General features: G+C 33.1%; 1 protein-coding gene across 1 annotated transcript in view; it reads left to right on the forward strand.

Annotated features, from left to right (window-relative positions):
- Positions 1–1,688: 1,688 nt before the first annotated feature.
- The window catches only part of LOC143058155 (collagen alpha-3(VI) chain-like), an 88,053-nt gene continuing 69,935 nt past the window's right edge, over positions 1,689–19,806 (forward strand). Inside the window, exon 1 of the mRNA XM_076231618.1 lies at positions 1,689–1,728. Coding sequence (XP_076087733.1) covers positions 1,718–1,728 — 11 coding nt within the window. The 5' untranslated portion in view covers positions 1,689–1,717. The remainder of the gene's footprint in view (positions 1,729–19,806) is intronic.

The following is a 19,806-nucleotide window of genomic DNA, read 5'->3' on the forward strand; positions in this document are numbered from 1 at the left end:
TTTTCGAGATGTAAGCTATTGAAATTGTGGCGGGAAAATGTTCTCTCTTGATTTTTCATAGCTTTAACATTGACAAGTTTAAGTGCTCAAAAACTATTTAAAAATAACAAGGATTTTGTAAGACTTTTACAGATGACTTATAATTAAACAAGTAAAAGATTTATAAAAAGAAAAATGGGGTCGATGGGCAATTTTTTTTTAAGGCATTCAAATGGATAAAACCAGAGGATTCCAAAAATCTGACAAAAACTCCTAAGTTTCGAACACAACATATCCTGAGTATACAGGATAAAAAATAAACGATAAAGTCCGATCGCATATGTAGGTATTTTCTTATAGTTCAAGTGAATAAACTTTCACTTATCTAGAATTGATAAATTGTATTTCTTTCTTAGTATAAAATAAATTCGTGAGACATATGTCAGACAATCATCACATCATTTCAACGCTCTGAATAATTGATCTATCTATCACCAAACAACAATGAAAACTACAACAAGCACTGACAACAATGCCAGATATTCCTAAATGTTTAAAAAAACAATTCCTTACTACGGTCGTATATAAATGGAATAGGAGGGAAAACATAAACTTAAAAAAAAGGGGGGGATTGATTTTTGACCCACTCAGATTTTTTTTTTTAGTTTTCGACGCTATATATCTATTAAATTATTTTTATGGGGAAAAATCTGGATTCAGAATATTTTAATCAAGGTTATGTTTTTGCTTGACCAGAATATTTTTTTGGGGGAACAGAAAATAAATTAAAAAAAAAATCCCCCCTCATTGACACAGTGCCCGATATTACTAAATGATAAACAGAACAACTCTCTGTTATAAGTGGCAAATAACAGAATCCTACAACAGTGTAACCCGACTAATCTGTCTCTTATTTTTCGCTTATTATCGATCAATTAACGCTCGTGAGGACACTGACCGATAGAGGAGGCACAATCATTCTAGTTATCAATGATGTCATTGTTAGACAACCAGAGGTTATTATCCTTTCTGTGTTATTTATTTATTTATCATCCCCATTTTCTCTATTCTTTATTCTTCCGTCTATTCTTCCGTCTATTCTTCCGTCTATTCTTCCGTCTATTCTTCCGTCTATTCTTAACGTATCTTGGAGTATTATTATCTTTTTCTTTACACTCCATCCAGACCGTTGTCTTATATAACTAAGATAAGTATTTTTCATTCCAGTTCTATTCTTATTACCAGGCCCTCAACAACACAATACTTCTACTACATTGTATTATTATCTTTTTCTTTACACTCCATCCAGACCGTTGTCTTATATAACTAAGAGAAGTATTTCTCATTCCAATTCTATTCTTATTATCAGGCTTTCAACAATACAATACTTCTACTACATTAAGACAATCAGGGTCCACTTGTTTAAAGTTTGATTGTCATTGAGTTTATAAATACCATTGACATACCAGTATCTGTTATAATAAAAGAAAACAACATATATTTGAAGCAGGATCTGCTTTCCCTTCCGGAGCACAAGTGATCACCCCCAGTTTTTGGGGTATGTTGTATTGTGTGTTCTAATGTTTATCTGTTGTCAGTTGGTATTTTTCTTTTTTAGCCATGGCGCTGTCGGTTTATTTTCGACTTATGAATTTGAATTTCCCTCTAATAACTTTGGCCTCTATTTGAAATTGCAGATAACTGTTATACGGATATTTTTTTTTGGAAAGTACTGTACATGCAAAACAAGTAAGTATTAAAAACAAAGACTTGATATATGTACCACAACAAAAGAAATGTATTTGCATTGGACTTGAATTAAAATACGTTTAAAAATACCATTGACATGTCATTAGCTTCATGAAACAGACTATATATATAAAAAGAAGATATGGTATCATTGCCAATGAGACAACTATCCACAAAAGACCAAAATGACACAGACATTGTACATTAAATGCACTACATTGTACATTAAATGCAATGCTCATACAAAACATTATTAACTAAGAAAAGTTTTTATACACATTTCACAACTATATCAGTCATATTTATAGCATTCTTGGCTAATTTTGTGCATGGTTTACGTAAGAGCAGAAGATGTTTGTTAGTGTTACTATGATGGCATGTGACAAACTGGAATGCAATGTATATAAAGTTACCATGTGCTTAGAATACCCTAGTTAACAGGCTTGTCAAGGCTGCTCTATTGTGTAATATTTCACAGATAGTTTCATAGATATGTAGATCTAGAGGTGTTCATTGACCGCAACAGGCTCTCATATTTTCTAGACAAAGCTGATATTATACTTTCGTTTCGGTTTTCTCCTAGTTTGTAGACTCTTCTTAAATTTCGATTCCGAATGGATACCTTTAGTTTCTTAAATCCACGTTATTTTGGCTCGGCTGGATATCTATACATGAGGATATAGCTGTCTCAATTGCATTTTTTGTTTTGTTTTGTATGAGCATTGCATTTAATGTACAATAAATATAAGCACCTGAGATCACCCCGAGTTTTTGGTGGGGTTCGTGTTGCTAATTCTTTATTGTTATATGTTGTGTCATGCGTGCTATTGTTTGTCTGTTTGTCTTTTTTATTTTTAGCCATGGCGTTGTCAGTTTATTTTCGATTTATGAGTTTGACTGTCCCTCTTTTGCAAACATACCACATTTCCTCATATTTTTTTTTAAATAAAGTGTTTTGAAAGTTGGTAAGTGTTTGAACACGGAAGTGTTAAGAATCTCGTAGAATTGGACAAGGGTAAGGGAACATAGAAATGAGGGGCGAGAAGTGAAAGGTCAAGAGGAGGGAGGTAGGAATCAAGGGCGGGAACTGGGAAAAGGGAGAGTAGAAATGGAGAAATGCTGAAAAATTTTCTGACATATTTTGTTTCGGAGAAAGCGGGGTGATGGAAGTGGCAGTAGGGGGAAGGAATTGGCGGGAGGAGGGGCGTGGGAGCTGGGGGTAGGGAAGTTAGCCTCATGGGACCCCTGAACAACCCTCCGACATGAAACTCTTTCTTATCAAATGACAATGTTGTTATTTTAAAGGAATATTAGTCAATAAAGAGTTGATTCAGTGAGTTCTTGAACAAACATTGCTATTACTAAGCTGTGTTACAATGATGATGTTGTAAAATTTTATCAATTTAATTTTTTTTTTTTTAACTTTTAGTCACGAAACTGGATTATTTAAGTTTTTTGTCTAATTTTTATAAAACAATTGCAAAACAAGATATAAGATGAAAGGGTCGTTTTTTACAATGTAAGTGATAACCGTTTCATTTTCAAAAAAAATTAGTAGAATTATCATGGAACCCAGCGCATGAAATATACATATAGTATTCCGGATAAGATTAATGTGCATCACAAATTCATAATGGCTTTCGTTTGTGCTAAAATTGGATTACTACGTCTGTTGACTAGATTATTGCAGCCTTGGAAAAAAACCATGCTGGTTTTATAGTCTATCAAAATATACTTCGGGATGCATTTGTTTCTATTGCGATCTATTTTATAATATATTTATCTTATCTAGACGTGCGTATATTTTTTTTGGTTTATTTCAAAGCTAAATCACACAGTAGTCTGATCTACGCAATAAATATATCATTGGGGTTAAGTAAGCTCTCAAAGTTTTATAATGAATAAGTAAGCTCAAAGTTAAGCCACCGTTTCGGTATCTAATGCATTGTGGGTAACATTTTCAAAAGCTTACACTAAGACGTTATTATTGGTTCAAAATATCCAAAACCTTGAAATTCAACAAAAAATGCGACCAATTTTGAATATATCTTTGGGGTTCCGTAAGCGCAAAGTTTTACAATGAACAATCAAAGTGTAGTCGCCATGGCTAAATCACCGTTTAGGAATCTAAAGCCTTTGATTCTTGGTCATATTTTTTCAAAAGAAACGTTTTAATAATTGTGATTAGTTTTCGGTAAAAGCATTTAAAGCTCTAAATAGTATTATAAGCCTCATATAAGCAAGTCTCAATAAAATGCAATTTAGTAAGAGTAAAATAAGAAAGAGAGACAGAGGAGAACCAAAGCGACAGTCATTTAAAAGGCCGTAGAAAAGCCCATATATATAGAAATTGATGTCAAGTCATTTAGCAAAGAACAATATACGGACTCCTGAACGAGTAAGATGAAGTTAAATTTAGCGTAAAAGTCTTGACACTTTCCCTGAAACGAACCTTCAAACGGGCGTGGCTGCATGCGTATTTAAACCTCCACCATAGCCAGACGAATGCCCTTTCGTAACCTTCTGACAAAGATATTCTGGTATCCTTAATTTTTTTTTAAAACATACTTGAAGTGACTGAAATTGACGATTACTTGTGAACTATACATGTTGTCTGCTGGTCGGGTTGTTTTCTCTTTGACACATTCCCCATTTCCATTCTCAATTTTATATATTTTAATTATTTCATGTTTAAAGTTATTAGACGTCCACTTGTTTTATTGTCCATCTGATGAGTTAAGCCTTTTTCAACTGATTTTTATAGTTCGTTCTTATGTTGTACTGTTATACCACTGTCCCAGGTTAGGGGGTTGGGGGTTGGGATCCCGCTAACATGTTTAAACCCGCCACATTATTTATGTATGTGCCTGTCCCAAGTGAGGAGCCTGTAATTCAGTGGTTGTCGTTTGTTTATGTGTTACATATTTGTTTTTCGTTCATTTTTTTTAACATAAATAAGGCCGTGAGTTTTCTCGTTTGAATTGTTTTACATTGTCTTATAGGGGTCTTTTATAGCTGACAATACGGTATGGGCTTTGCTCATTGTTGAAGGCCGTACGGTGACCTATAGTTGTTAATGTCTGTGTCATTTTGGTCTTTTGTGGATAGTTGTCTCATTGGCAATCATACCACATCTTCTTTTTTATATTAGTTGAAAAAATAAATAATAATGAACGATTTATCTAGACCTCTTCACGTAATTAAAAAATAAATATCCAATTTCAAATAATGTTAAGATATATCGTATCATTTGATAAAACAGTCTATCTTAAATTATAGTTACACAATGTATTTATTAAACGATAAAAACACTAAATGAAATTCTAAAACATTTTTCCAGGTCTGCATTTAGCGGTACCTTGCCGCGAATTTCATACGCTTCTATTGTCAGAGCACACGTGCTTTTAAGTGCGGTAAAATTTCTCATCAATCTGTGCGTTTTTTTCATGTTGCGTGTAAGACATCGAAACCATTAACATCTATTTCCATTCTGTTATAAGAATTCTGTGAGATAGGATGTTATATAGTTATGAATAATAATTGATATGATTAGTTTTTTTGGAAATTAATTGAGATATAGATATATTTACAATAAATAGGTGAGTGCAATTTTTTTAATTATTATTATTAAAATTATATACCATTAGTATGGTCAATGATGGAATAAAGAATCAGGTAGAAAATGCACCGAACCACGTGTAAATTTGCAAATATATATATTGCAGTGTAAAAATTAGAATATTTTAAGACAAATTATAATAAGATTATGTATTACTATTGATATACCACATGATAATATGGCTAATGCACACAATGATAAATTTCCCTAATTAAAGAGGGGGTCATATGACAATTTGGAAAAAATTGATAACTGCAAGATATACGGTTATAATTTAATGGCATCATGAATTAAATTCAAATTTTAAAAAGGAAAGGTCAATTTTGTGAAGCCCGTACCTTATGTTTTTTCTATTTAAATCTCTACGCATGCTATGCTTTTGGATTATTATAATTAAAAGATTATAATATTCAAATATAAGACAAAGAATAGTCAGTCATGGAATACAGAATTAAGTCGAAAGTCTACAAATCTACGTGTAGAGATTGCATATATAAATAAACAAATATATGGCAGGGAAAAGACTATTTATGTGTCAAGATTTAGCAGACACGATGGAAAAAAGTAAATTTAAAGATTGCATGTTAAAATAAACAAACTTAAGGGAGCGAATAGTCATTTAAATCAGCTGTCAAGATTTAGTCGAGGCAATTATTTAGTTTACAAGCTAGAAACATCGAAACCTTGCCAATTAAAACTAAATTAAATTTTGACTTCGAAATTATTTAACAATAAAAGTGTGTGATATATATTACTGCTCTTGTTTTACATAATAATACAAAAGAAGTCAGTGGCGGATATAAGGGGGAGGGGTCCAAAGATTGAACCCCTTTTAGAAGATCAAGGCACTAGAATGAGGACATATATTTTGAACCATCCCTTTATGAACCCCCTATTTTTAATGGCTGAATCCGACTCTGAAAGTCACCGAGGTCACACCAGTACCCTTGATTAGTTTCATTCATTGTGTCAAAATTCAAACTTTGTGGAATTTGAATATCATAAGCTTGAATAACATACTAACTCTGAAAGAAAATGTTTTATCAATTAGTTGTGTTTGGCTTTGAACTGCTTTCAGTAACTGCTAATAGTCTCAGATCGGCACTTTGTCTTTTGTCTTTATGTTATTTATTTCTTATGCTCTGTGCCAAACTGATGAGTCAAGTTTTTTTCCAACTGATTTTAACAGTTTGTTCTTATGATATAACGATGGTTGAACGCTCACATATCTATATGTTTAATGTTAGTTTTCCTGTTTGAAAGGTTTACACTAGCACTTTGTGGGGCGCTTTATAGCTTTCTGTTTGGAGACCGTTCTTTGACCTAAAATGGTTTTTCTTTTACAAATTGTGACTTGGATGGAGATTTGTTTCATTGGCACTCATGTAACAACTTCCTATATCTACTAACCCCTCTCAATCATATAAGTGCCTGGTCGAAGTCGTTAACCTGTATGCCACTGGGTTTCGTTGGTCTGTCATATTTGTTCTTCGGTTCAAGTATTTTTCCAGCATTAACCAGGCCATCCGTCTGTCAGTTATTCGGTCAGAAAAAGATGACATTTTTCTTATAATAAGAACAATTTATATAAATTATAATATTTGTCATCTCTAGTAGAAATAGTTTGTTGTCAGCAGTACGCCGCCATTGCGTAATGGAAATATTTATTCGAAAGCTGTCCAGGAAACCAGACAATTCTCGTATTTTTATTTTCAAGGTATGAACATCTTCCCAAAAAGAAACTCTGACTGTAATATTTTACTATAAAATCAACAGAAAAGAGTGTTTTACTCGAATTAACTGGTATCTAAAACCATTTTAAATCTATGCATGTACTAGAAGGTAAAGTTTGTGATTGCTCTTCGTCTTTTGCGGATATCAAAATCAAAATGCAAATACAGCAAAAGGCAGTTAGTTATTTAATGATATTTTGTGTTAGAGGTTATATGCAAGGATATTTTCAAATATAATAATAACCATCATTGAGATTGACCTATATCTTGACCTATATCTAATTGAAAGCTGAAGTGGACACATTTTATTCTCATTCGGCGCCATTTAGATGTGTTTTGAATAGGAAGTCCATCGAATCAAAAGAAATACAATTACATTGATCAAATATGAAATAACTGCGTACATATTTGATATCTCATTAATATACCAATTGATAAAATGTTGAAACAATTTTCGATCTTTTTAAGGGTGCACTTGAATAACTACACAGGAACAAAGAATTAAACACTGCTTTAGTACTGACTGTATTCAAAAACAATGATTAGCACTTTAACAAATACACTACATGGTTGCTGTGCCGTAGCTGTCCTTTCCACATGTCCAATATAAGAGTGAACATGAAAAATACTTATATAATAATGTTGTGTTTAGCATTGACTATGCGAAAATAGTAGCCAGGGTGAGAGACAATAGTGCACGACCCGAAGGGGAGTGCACTATTGTCTCAAACCCTGGCTACTATTTTCCATAGTCAATGTTAAACACAACATTAATATCATTATTATACTGACTGTTTACTATTTTGAATAGTAGTGTATTTCAAAATAAAAAAATGCCCTTTATGTAACTCTGCATATACATGTATTTAAACTGCAACTATTCGTGTTTATTTCCTAAATATATTAGCATAGCTATATTTTGTATAATGTCAATTTCATCATGGAACATTTTCTCATCAATCAGAGGGATGAAAATAAGATTCAAAATATTCAAAAGTATGTGTTTTGAGGTGAAATGATTGATTTTCACTCTGTCTGAATATAAATCATTATTGACTAGTTAAACAAGTAGAACTCTGCTTAAGTTGGTGCTAAAGGTTGTCTTAAACTTGCTATGATGTACTTTTCGTACCTTTATTTTGCTCTTGTTGAAGGCATGAAGTCATGTTGACTTCAAGATGAAGAAGTACCAAAAAGGCATCGTGTCATAGCTTTGATTGCCCGGTATTGGATTTTGTTTTAAGAAGGTTTACTCCATACCCCTTCCATTTCATTCTCATTAACATTTTCTTTAGTACTCAATAAAAACAGTGATGTGGTCATAACTATTTATCTGCAACAAATGACTTCTAAAGTATTCAAACAATTTTGGCTTCAACGGCAGTAAATAAAAGTAAACAAAAACGTTCTAACAGAAACTAGAGTATTTTAAAGTCTCTTAAAATGTCAGATTTTAAATGGTATCGACTATTTCCCCCTTATTGTTCAATTGTAATAGTTAATTAATTGTCAGGCTAATAAATCCAACCCACTTGTTTGTCAAAGCAACTAAGCTCCGCCTTTGCACGTGAAATTGACAATGATTGATGTGAAAATCAATAGTCTGTTGCAACAGCAAGGCATACTATTTTTGCATAGTGCAGGTAACGCTATATATTTCTTTTAAAAACTATGCCAAAATAGAGCAATTTTACTATAGAAGGAAATTCTCACAGGAAGTATAATAATTCTTAATTTACCCTTGAATCTATGGAATAGATATGGAACGACATAAACATTTAAATTTGATACCAGGTAGAAATTATTTCATTTTTATGCCCCACCTACGATAGTAGAGGGGCATTATGTTTTCTGGTCTGTGCCTCCGTTCGTCAGTCCGTCCGTCCGTCTGTGCCTCCGTTCGTCCGTCCGGTTAAAGTTTTTGGTCGAGGTAGTTTTTGATGAAGCTGAAGTCCAATCAACTTGAAACTTAATACACATGTTCCCCATGATATGATCTTTCTAATTTTAATGCCAAATTATAGTTTTGACCCCAATTTCATGGTCCACTGAACATAGAAAATGATAGTGCAAAGTTCAGGTTAAAGTTTTTGGTCAAGGTAGTTTTTGATGAAGTTAAGGTTACATCAACTTGAAACTTAGTATACATGTTCCCTATGATATGACCTTTTAATTTTAATTCCAAATTATTGACCCCAATTTCACGGTCCACTGAACATAGAAAATGATAGTGGGAGTGGGGCATCCGTGTACTATGGACACATTCTTGTTTCATTCTATATTTTAACACAATTCTGAAGTTTACTCGAGTGGCAAGTTTCGGGATTCTCTAGACGGACAGCCCAAAATATTGCTGACCGTCACACTAACCTCGGTTGTATAGATTTGCACGTTCTTCATGGAGTCAACTGTACAATATATTTTGTTCTTATCAAATATACATTTCAAATTAATTACCTAGAGTTTAAAATATTGAATGCACCTCGAAATCTGAAAATAGTTTGCAACAGGCAATTGCAATTAGTTAGCGAAAATACAACCGAGAACATTTGAGAAGTAATGTGATTTCATTGGGTTGTGAAAACGTTGACATAATCAAGATCAACGCTTTTACGAGTCTGTAAAATTACTGAAAGAATCATGCAATTCTTATGATTATATCTTTATGCAACAACCATGAAATTACAAGTTGTGACATTTTTGTGTTTGTTGTCTTATACATCTTTGTGTGTCACCGGAAGCACATGCTGTTAGGAATGTTGCATATCATTGGAAAATTTGATTGTTATTGGAATGTCCATCGAATGTTGTCACGGAGTCAATCAAAAGGGCGGATTCTTGTGAAACATTCATGTAATGTAATTATTGGAAATATAAGCTTTGTTAAACTTTTTGCCCTTGAAAAACGCATGAGCTAAAGAATATTCTGTTTTTCCCTTTTCACCATGAAGTCGAATCACATCCGTTCTCTTCGTTTCATCCCATCCCTGTGGTACAGTACAACAGCTTGTTTTTGTCACATTCTTTAGATGCTGTTTTTTTTTTTTAATTTTAAGTTCAGTCTGGAGATAAACTGTTATGTAAACTAAATGCGCTAATAGCACCTGTTAGTTCATACAGACACGGTTTCTTTTAAGTTGGTCAACCACAGATCTGAGTAAAGCTGTATTACATTACACACCAGACAGATCAAATATGGTTACGAATTATGTCCAAATCGTTGAGCGGTCACAAACATGTTCTATGTCGGCACATTCTTGATGTGCCTGTCCCAAATCAGAAGCATGGTAATAGGTTCGTGTCCGTCATATATTGGTTTTTGTTTTAAAAATAGTTGGTTTTCTTGCTTTTCTTGTCTTGTCGAGGCATTTAAAGATACTTTTACGGTGTGGGTTTTTCTCATTGTTATTCTCGTTTCAATGGTTTCACATGTTCTTGTCGGGGGCCTTTAACGGCTTACTTTACGGTATTGGTTTTTTATTGTTATTGCCGTACTGTGACACGTAGTTGCTTGCTGCCTTCCACATCATTTGAACTTAGGTGGTTAGTTGTTTCATTTGTAATCATACCGGCCACATCTGCTTATATTTTAGACAGATATATCATTATTTATATATCATATTATTTGATTAAGCATTAAACCAATATATCCCAAATGGGAGTGCTCCGATATATAACAGAGGAAAATGCCTGTACAGAACAGAACAGAAAGATGACACATTGTGTACTTTAAAGAGGGGATGACGAATTTGGTAATTGACAATTGACAAACCGTTTCTGCTAATCTATTGGGGGATAAACATCTTCTGCTCTTAGTAATAAGATGATGACAAATGGTTGTGTATGACACTTGCACACCCTTTATTTAATGAAGACTGGATGTTGATTTAAGTTTAGGTTAAGGTGGTATCAAACACTTCGACTAAAATTGATTTGGCTTGTTTACTTTTCACAAAGTTTAACAAAACATTTACTTTGACTCTTTGACAAAAATGTGAAAATTAAAAAAAAAAAAAACATGAACCACACTTTATCGACAAAAAAATCATTGGTTATACAGTTTGACAAACACAAATGTTAATCATTGAGAAGCTGAATATTTCCATAATATTAGAACGTGATTAAAACATTTAGCAGAGTTATCTCCCTGTAGTGTTATGTTCCTCCTTATAGGGGTGAAGGATAACATTTATTCTAAAATATAAAGCTCAAAACGTACGGACACTAGATTAAAAGCCACCTTAGTCTTCATGTAATTATAATATTATCACCTGATTAAATAAATATATTTGAAGCATTTTATCCATTCACTTTACAAATCTAAATATTTTGATAATTTTTCTCATTTGTTTGTTAATTATTCAAAGTGTTATTACAATTTTTTTGGTGTTATAAAATGTAAGTGATACTCAAAACACATTAAACTATCGCGAGACCTCCACTTTGAATAATCATACACTTCCTGGTCAATTACACGTTTATTTTACTTAGCTGTCAGTATCAATTATAGAACATGACTGAGACGTAGACTTTGTGTTATCAAATAAAATTGATCAAAAGAACACTTAAGGGTACCGTTTTTTGTCTAACTGCTAAATTTACGAAGATCTTTATGCAGTCATAAATAATGCATTATGCATGACATTTATAATATGCATCTTGCATGTTAAACATAATTATGCCGATAAGTTATGATGTAATATATAGTGTTTAACTGCAGAGAAGTATTTTAAGCGAAGAGTATCATTTCAAAGATAAGATGTAGGAACATTGCTAAAAATCCACTACAAACCAGAACTTTAAAGTCTTGAATAGTTTTCTATGTTGTGTTTTGTGTACTATAATAGATTGCTTGTCGGTCTCTTTGTTTTTTTTTAGCCATAACGTTCCGACCTCTTCGTTTGACTGTCCCTCTGGTATCTTTTCCCTCTCTTGTGTTTTTTAATCAGTTGTATTTGTACTCGACTGTCGTGATTCGTGAACGTGGTTCAAACATTAAAAACAGGCGGAGCATGGGTTATAACTGCTCCAAACTGGCATTTTTTTTAATAATAATTAAAATTATAAAATTATAACACCGATCAACATCAGGTTGACCGTAGTACCCCGTTTTTGACGTTTTTACCTATTATGTCTGTTTGTTTTGATCACACATAGTTGTCAATATAATTGAATTTCATGCGACTGTTATACAAGTGAGAGGTTTATCTAGCTATAAAAACGGGTTAAATCAACCTAGAGTAGAAATCATTACAGTTGATTTTTTAAGTGATTAAGATAATAACACAATGATGACTGCTGCATATTTGACATTTTTACCTATTATGTATGTTTGTTTTGTTCACACATCATTGTCAATATAATGGAATTTGATGCGACTGTTTTACAACTGATAGGTTTATCTACATGTAGCTATAAAAACGGGTTAACTCAAACATGAGTAGAAATCATTACAGTTGATTTTTTAAGTGATTAAGATAATAACACAATGATGACTGCTGTATATTTGACATTTTTACCTATTATGTCTGTTTGTTTTGTTCACACATCGTTGTCAGTATAATGGAATTTTATGCGACTGTTTTACAAGTGTGAGGTTTAGCTAGCTGAAGAACAGGTTTTATTCACCTAGAGTACAAATCAGTACAGTTTACTATGCTTGAGATTGTGTTCACAGACACTTTTGTATAGTGTGCATTTATATGTTGTGATGTTATACTATTGTTACAGGAAAAGACAATAGGTTTGGTACCATTAAAACGTTTAATCAAGCTGCAAATGTTTACACCTGTCCTAAGTCAGGAATCTGATGTACAGTAGTTATCGTAGTTTTATATAGATTAAACCATTGGTTTTCCCGTTTGAATGGGTTTACATTAGTAATTTTTGGGGTCCTTTATATAGCTTGCTGTTCGGTGTGAGCCAAGGCTCCATGTTGAAGGCCGTACCTTGATCTATAATGGTTTACTTTTATGAATTGTTATTTGGATGGAGAGTTGTCTCATTGGCACTCATACCACATCTTCCTATATCTATGATCTCTATAAACTTAATCCTTTATTTTTATACAGCCTATTATCTTTGCATACATTTCACTACCTAGACTAAAAAGGCAGACCAGTTTTCTATCATAATGTGAAACTCGTCTGTCTTTTTCTGAAGACTTATATAAATGTTTGTGCAAACAAACCTAACATTAAGTTTTAGTTTTTAAATTCTCACATTTTTATCATAATCATGTAAAATTCCTTTGAATCTTTATATAACTTTTATCTTCTACATTCTAGAGTTAAACCATTAAGTTGGCAATACCAATGTCATTCGAGAACAATGTATGCTTATATCTCAGAACCTCATATATAACCAACGGTATATAATGTTCCACTATGTTTTTCTAGATGATATAATATTTATTCAACAGAAAAAGATGTTTGTGAAATGTTTTATGGTTGCTACTTAACAATGCACTTATAAATTTAACTAGAACACACCCGTGATATCACGGGTCCGTGACTGAATTAAAGTATATAACTATGCGCAAGCCTTATTTTAGTATTAGTATTGTCATCTGATAAAGTCATGACGATTATAAGATACACAATTTTTCTCTGCTTTCAAGTCTTTCTGTTTGAACCCGTCGAACTGAAACAATAATATTAATTATTTGGAAAACAAAAGGTCCTGGAATGGAGTATTTTTTAATCAACAGCATTGTCCTATATAAGTTATAAATAAAGTTGAATTCTTTGCTTCGCTGTTTTACGTCATGCCCACTAACAAATTGAAAACTGTACCTATACGCCTTATTTTTAGTCCAGATTTTTTAGTATTCGTATTGTTATCATAGAAAGTCTTACTGATTAAAATACTACAATATGTAACAATTTGACAATTCAGTAGTGTCAACCCTGTGGTTATGACCCGTGTATATAGCATATTAATCCTGAATACAACGTTTGGTGGTGCGCCTGTCAGATGCGGAACGTACAGGTAAGGTAATAGGGAACAGGTGAATATACTATTGGTATCGGTAGCGGACTCGACCCGGAACTTCTTAATTATTGGCAATGTTAATTACGTGGAAAACAAAAGGGCCTGGAGTGGTGTAATTTTTAATCTACACCTTTGTACTATATTAGTTATATATAAAGTTGAATTCTGTGATTCGTCGTTTTTACGTGATGACGGCTGACAAATTGGACCTCGTAATTTTAGTATTATAGATTTAAAGCCAAACTACAAAGGAAACTAAATGAAATATTGAACATATATTTAAACGTCCAAATTCATTATCTTTGTATTCATTTTTATTTTATCATTTGTTACCACTTTTTAGGGCTGTTATTCGATGTTTTAACATGAACTTATTTCACAACTTGTTTTTAGTTTTCTTTAATTTTAAATTAATTCATTATTAGGCTAGGACAGCCAAACTACTTGTTTAAATTGCCAAATGTTGCACAATACATAAAAACTGCTTTAATATGCAATCAAATTAAAGAATTTGTGATTGATTGATTGTTGGTTGCTTAACGTCCAGTGGGAAATATTTCATGCATATTCAAGACGAGAACAAGTTCACAATAAATACAATAGGTAGGTCTTGTAACAACAGAGGCCATTTGGGATGATGGTCTGGGAAATTTGAGCTGCCACTGGAAAATGAGGGTATATTGGATAGGGACAGAAATTTTGCCTTTCAACAGGCCACCTACGAACCCCTCAGAGAGTTGTTGCAAGGGTTCTTAACGTGCAAAGAGCGTGGCAAGTCTCTTTACACGAGGCATCGGATTCAACGTCCCCTTTCTGACCGGACGTGACTGCGAACTTGATACATCCCGCACAACCGAACGGACGCCCCACTTCGGCAAGCGTTTTACTGCCGGTCGGGAGAAGACCAAGTGACCATATTTCTATTCCCCAGTCACCCTTGAATTTGTGGAAAAGAAAGTTAAAAAGGGTTACTGTGTTTCATTTTGGGTTGCTGTCTCATGTATGGACAATTACCATATACTTTCTTTTCTTTTCAAGTGACAGATTATTATGTTTGTATAAATATATATATTTGGTGTCACGATATCTCAGTAGCATGGGTTTGAATCCCGGCGAGGGAAGAACAAAAAAAATTGCGAAATCAAATTTACAGATCTAACATTGTTGGGTTGATGTTTAGGCGAGTTGTATAAAAATAATAATATAACATGTACACACTCTTGAAAAACACGTGTCTCATGTATCTCTAGATTAACCTTCCGTGACAAGTTCAAGAGAGAGCAAGGACCGATAACTCTACATCGGAGATTGACATATTAAGTGTTATTTAGAGACAGTTCAGCTTAATTCCCAAAAGGTTTGATATATCATATACAAGTCTGAAAATTACAGCAAACAGTGTTTGATTGTTCATATGTGACATTCTGACGTCATCAAACAATCCTAGTTTTTACTGATTTGTAAGTCGTCAAATGTTTTAAATTGTGTTGCACAAACTTCTGTGGTTTCAAGATGAATTTCCATGTTTACAAGTGTAAATGCGTACATTATTAAACCAATAATTGCAGCATGTAAAGATTACGGTAACCGCACCAGTCGTGTATTTATCCAGTTTCCGGTGCATGCACAAAACATGCAGTTAACATTTTATTCCTCGTGCATGCGGCTTCATTATTACACAAACATGATATATAAATGAAAATATTTTTCTATGTAGCATCTTTTAACCAGAGTTGGAAACAAACAAAGAAACAAATTCTTTATACATAGAATAAAAATTATCTGACATCAGCAAATTTTCAGTAATAGCTGCAAAACAACCCCCATCAATAAATCCCCGCAAGACTGGCAAAACCAAACAAACACGCATGTGTTGGACAGACGCAACAATTAAAATACCTGATTATTATTCATTAGTAACATAAATCCTTCTATCTTACATACTGACATACTTTTTTCTAATCAACAGTAGTAGTGTTGACGTGCTCTTTGATATAATTTATCATCACGTGACCTAATTTATTGGCACGCGTCAATTGTAGTTGGTGTAGGCCTGTCAAAACAAAACTTTAATTAATTGCAAGGCTGTCTATACACCCATTGCTTAACTGCAATATGTTTTTAAAATAGTTGTTATGTCTATGAGGCGTTACAAAGCATTTGTTTGGAAATACATTACATGTAATATATTGTTGAACCGATATATCGTGTTCTGGAGGGATCGGGGCGATGATATGATATTCGAGAGAGGTGAAGTTCCAGATCAGCTATGTAAAAACAAAGAAATTAGACACGAACTAGCCAATATTGCTGAAATTGGCGTTAGACACCAATCAATCAATTGCTAGGTTAATACGATTTCATATTCTAAACATGCGCACTTACTGACGACAGTTCTATACCGTCAATGCCCTTTTAAATATTTATATCAGATTTTAGAGCATCTATTGCGTCATGAACTTGCATGAAACATTTGCCACTGGACGTCAAACAACTAACAACCAAACTTACTCATACTATTGGCTTAATCTTGATATAATTTGTTTCCCCTTATAAAAAAGCACCAAGAAGTTCAATAGCAATTATTTCAGATTGTAGAGCATAAATATATCTCGTTTTAAACTTGCATGAAACATTTGACACTGCCGGGACATTGAACAACTAACTCAATCCAACTCATCCTTTGTGGCTAAATCTTGATAAAATTTAATTCCTCCATTTAAAAAAAGCATCAAGGAGTTCAATTAAATTGAGAATGGAAATGGGGAATATGTCAAGGAGACAACAGCCTGACCAAAGAGCAGACAACAGTGAAGGGTCTTCAACGCAGCTAGAAATTCCTGCTAAAACAGCTTATTTTACTTATTTTAAGAAACGCAGCGTAGACATTTTCTGAACAATTTTACAAGATCACAAAATCGACATCTGAAACTATCATTAAGATTACGCCGCGATGAAGACAGAGATTTTAAGAAGTATTAATGGCAATGTCTTGATTTTATAATTCTCCGCTGAATTATCGTACGATAAAACACTTACATGATTAAGATAAGTGTGCCAGTATACTGATAAAACATCTGTTTGACTCTTTTATTAGTTTAATACGTAATGAATGATTTAGTGAATTAGATTTAGAGGTGATCGACAAATATCTTCTATGTATTTGTATTTTTGACATTTTGATTTTACAGTGGGATAAGTAATTTTCTTCATTTTAAAATTAATTTGTTCCTGTCAAATGATATCGATCTGGGTAAAGGAGAGGTTTTCAGTTTGAACGATTTGGCTTTAGACTGTTTATGTAGAAAGATAGTTGAAAGATATCCAAGGGTTATTTAGTCGAAAACAAAGTGAACTGGCAATGACATGGCAAAACGCGAAATACGACCACGAGACACACAAAAGTACACAAAACACAGCGGAGAAAAGTCATTTAGAGACCGAACAACACGATCAAACCTCACAAACAACCGGGGTGGTCTCCGACTAAAGCAAATTCTGCTCCACGCATGGGCCCTGTTGTTTTGCTTCTTTAAATGTTATATCAACCTGATAAAGCAGTGGTTAATTTTAGATTATTATGTAGAAGGGTTGCAGTTGAGTATTATCATGTAAAAAGGTGAATTGGTGTGTTCCTTCACAACGAACGATAATTATTATCTATATCTGGCCCCAAAAGACTAGAAATACAAACTGGCAATTAGTTAGCACTTCATTCAAAAATTGTTTTATGCGTAAAAGCGTTGCACTGAAGCATATTTTGTATGAGGCTCTTCAACACGATCAGCGCTTTAACAACGCTTTCAAATTACGGGTTATATCAAAATTGTAGGTTGTTTTCCAATACATTGTTGTGACCTTGACGCGGGAAATGCGTGCTGTCATTAATGTGGTAATTTTATTGGGAAATAAAATCTTATTTTGGAATGACTCGATTGTTGTTTGCCAATCAAAAGTATGTATTCTTATGAAACATACATACGATATAATTATAACACTTTCTCTCTCATAACATTGCAATAGATTAAGATTTCTTTCAAATTACTGTGAAAGGAATGTCAAACTATCGAGAGACATTGATTTAGACAATCACCAGGGGCGGATCCAGCCATTTTAAAAAGGGGGGGTTCCCAACCCAGAGTAAAAGGGGGGTCCAACTATATGCTTCCATTCAAATGCATTGATCGTCCAAAAAAAAATTGTTTCAACCCCCGACCCCCCCCCCTGGATCCGCCAATGATCACCTAACATTCCCCTTGCAACGAACGGGTATATATAGCTTAGGTCAAACAAGTAAAAGGACAAACAGCCAAAAGACATCGATAAATGATAAAAAGTGATTATTTTGGTTCAAACTTGACAAAAGGGAAATAGGGGGGAGTACAATTTTTTCTTTCGATTTATACATAAAATTAAAAACATCGGATTCCGGTGTTTTAATCCCCAACCTACCAAACACGATTCCATATGCAAACAATGGGTATCACTAAAAACCAAAGTTCTGTCAAATTTATGTCATACGGAACTGTTTTCCCCTTTCCAGCCTCTAAGTTGTAAACGTTTTAACTTGAGTAAAGAACATGATTGCATCTACATATTTATCATCAAACTATTAATTAAATGATGATTTTTAGATTTCTTTTATCATCACTTATATTAAAAGCGATATTTTGAAGGTAAAATCTTAAAGCAACTATATTACATGCGTTAATACCTCTTCAAAGGTATCGCTGAGGTCGCACGAGAGATCACAAGGAAACACATTCTAGAGATTACTATGTCTGAAGTCTATATAAATTAGACGTTAGCAAATTGAGAATTTTTATAATCATGTTTCTTCTGAAAATATTGAAACGTAGAAATGATTACTTTGAAGTGCAGGTCAAATATAATTTTACAAAAGTCATTCAAAGTTCAGTCTTCAGTTCAGAGAGGTTATCTTGAAGCCTTCGCTAGTAGTTTTAAGATTGGAACGAGAATGAGGAACCCTTCCAACCCCATAGAAATGTAGAAACCTTAGACACAGAAGATTATATAGAAAATATCGTACCTTCCAAGATTTTCTATGGTAGCTTTTAAAGTTTGAATTTGAGCTAAAATGAGAAATCTCGTTTAACAAATGCAAGTCTATTATAGAGGGCCCTCATGGGGTTTTTGATTATGTGATTACTTGGCCGTTTTTTAATGATTATTTGATTATTAAGCCAAATATTTCATGATTATTTGATTACCTAGGACTGTATTTTTAGTTTATGATTATTTGATTACTAAAGATAAGCAAATATTTAATGATTATGTGATTATATTGGCAAAAAAATGGTGATTATGTGATTACTAGGACCCCCCCATGAGGGGCCTCATTATACGTGGCAGAGTTTAAATAAACACTTACATAATGCAAGAGTTGTATCAACATTATAACATTTAATTATCAGATGTACCAGATGTACAGACTGAGTTGGAATAAAGTTGTTTATATAAAAAGAAGATTCAAATTTAAAATGATTTTGTTGAAAATTAATAGAACCATTCTATGAGTCAAATATGGGAAATTTGGAAATTTATTTGTAAACTCTTCTCCCGACACGTAAAACTGCTGCATTACATACAAACATTTGCTAATAGGACAACTTTCAAAATAAATTCAAATTGAATAAGCGACTTAAAGCAATTACAGGTTACTAAAGGACCCTCAACAATGAGCAACATCAATACCATATAGTCTACAATAAA

This window comes from Mytilus galloprovincialis, chromosome 14 (assembly GCF_965363235.1).
Source record: "Mytilus galloprovincialis chromosome 14, xbMytGall1.hap1.1, whole genome shotgun sequence".
Classification (NCBI taxonomy): Eukaryota; Metazoa; Mollusca; class Bivalvia; order Mytilida; family Mytilidae; genus Mytilus; species Mytilus galloprovincialis.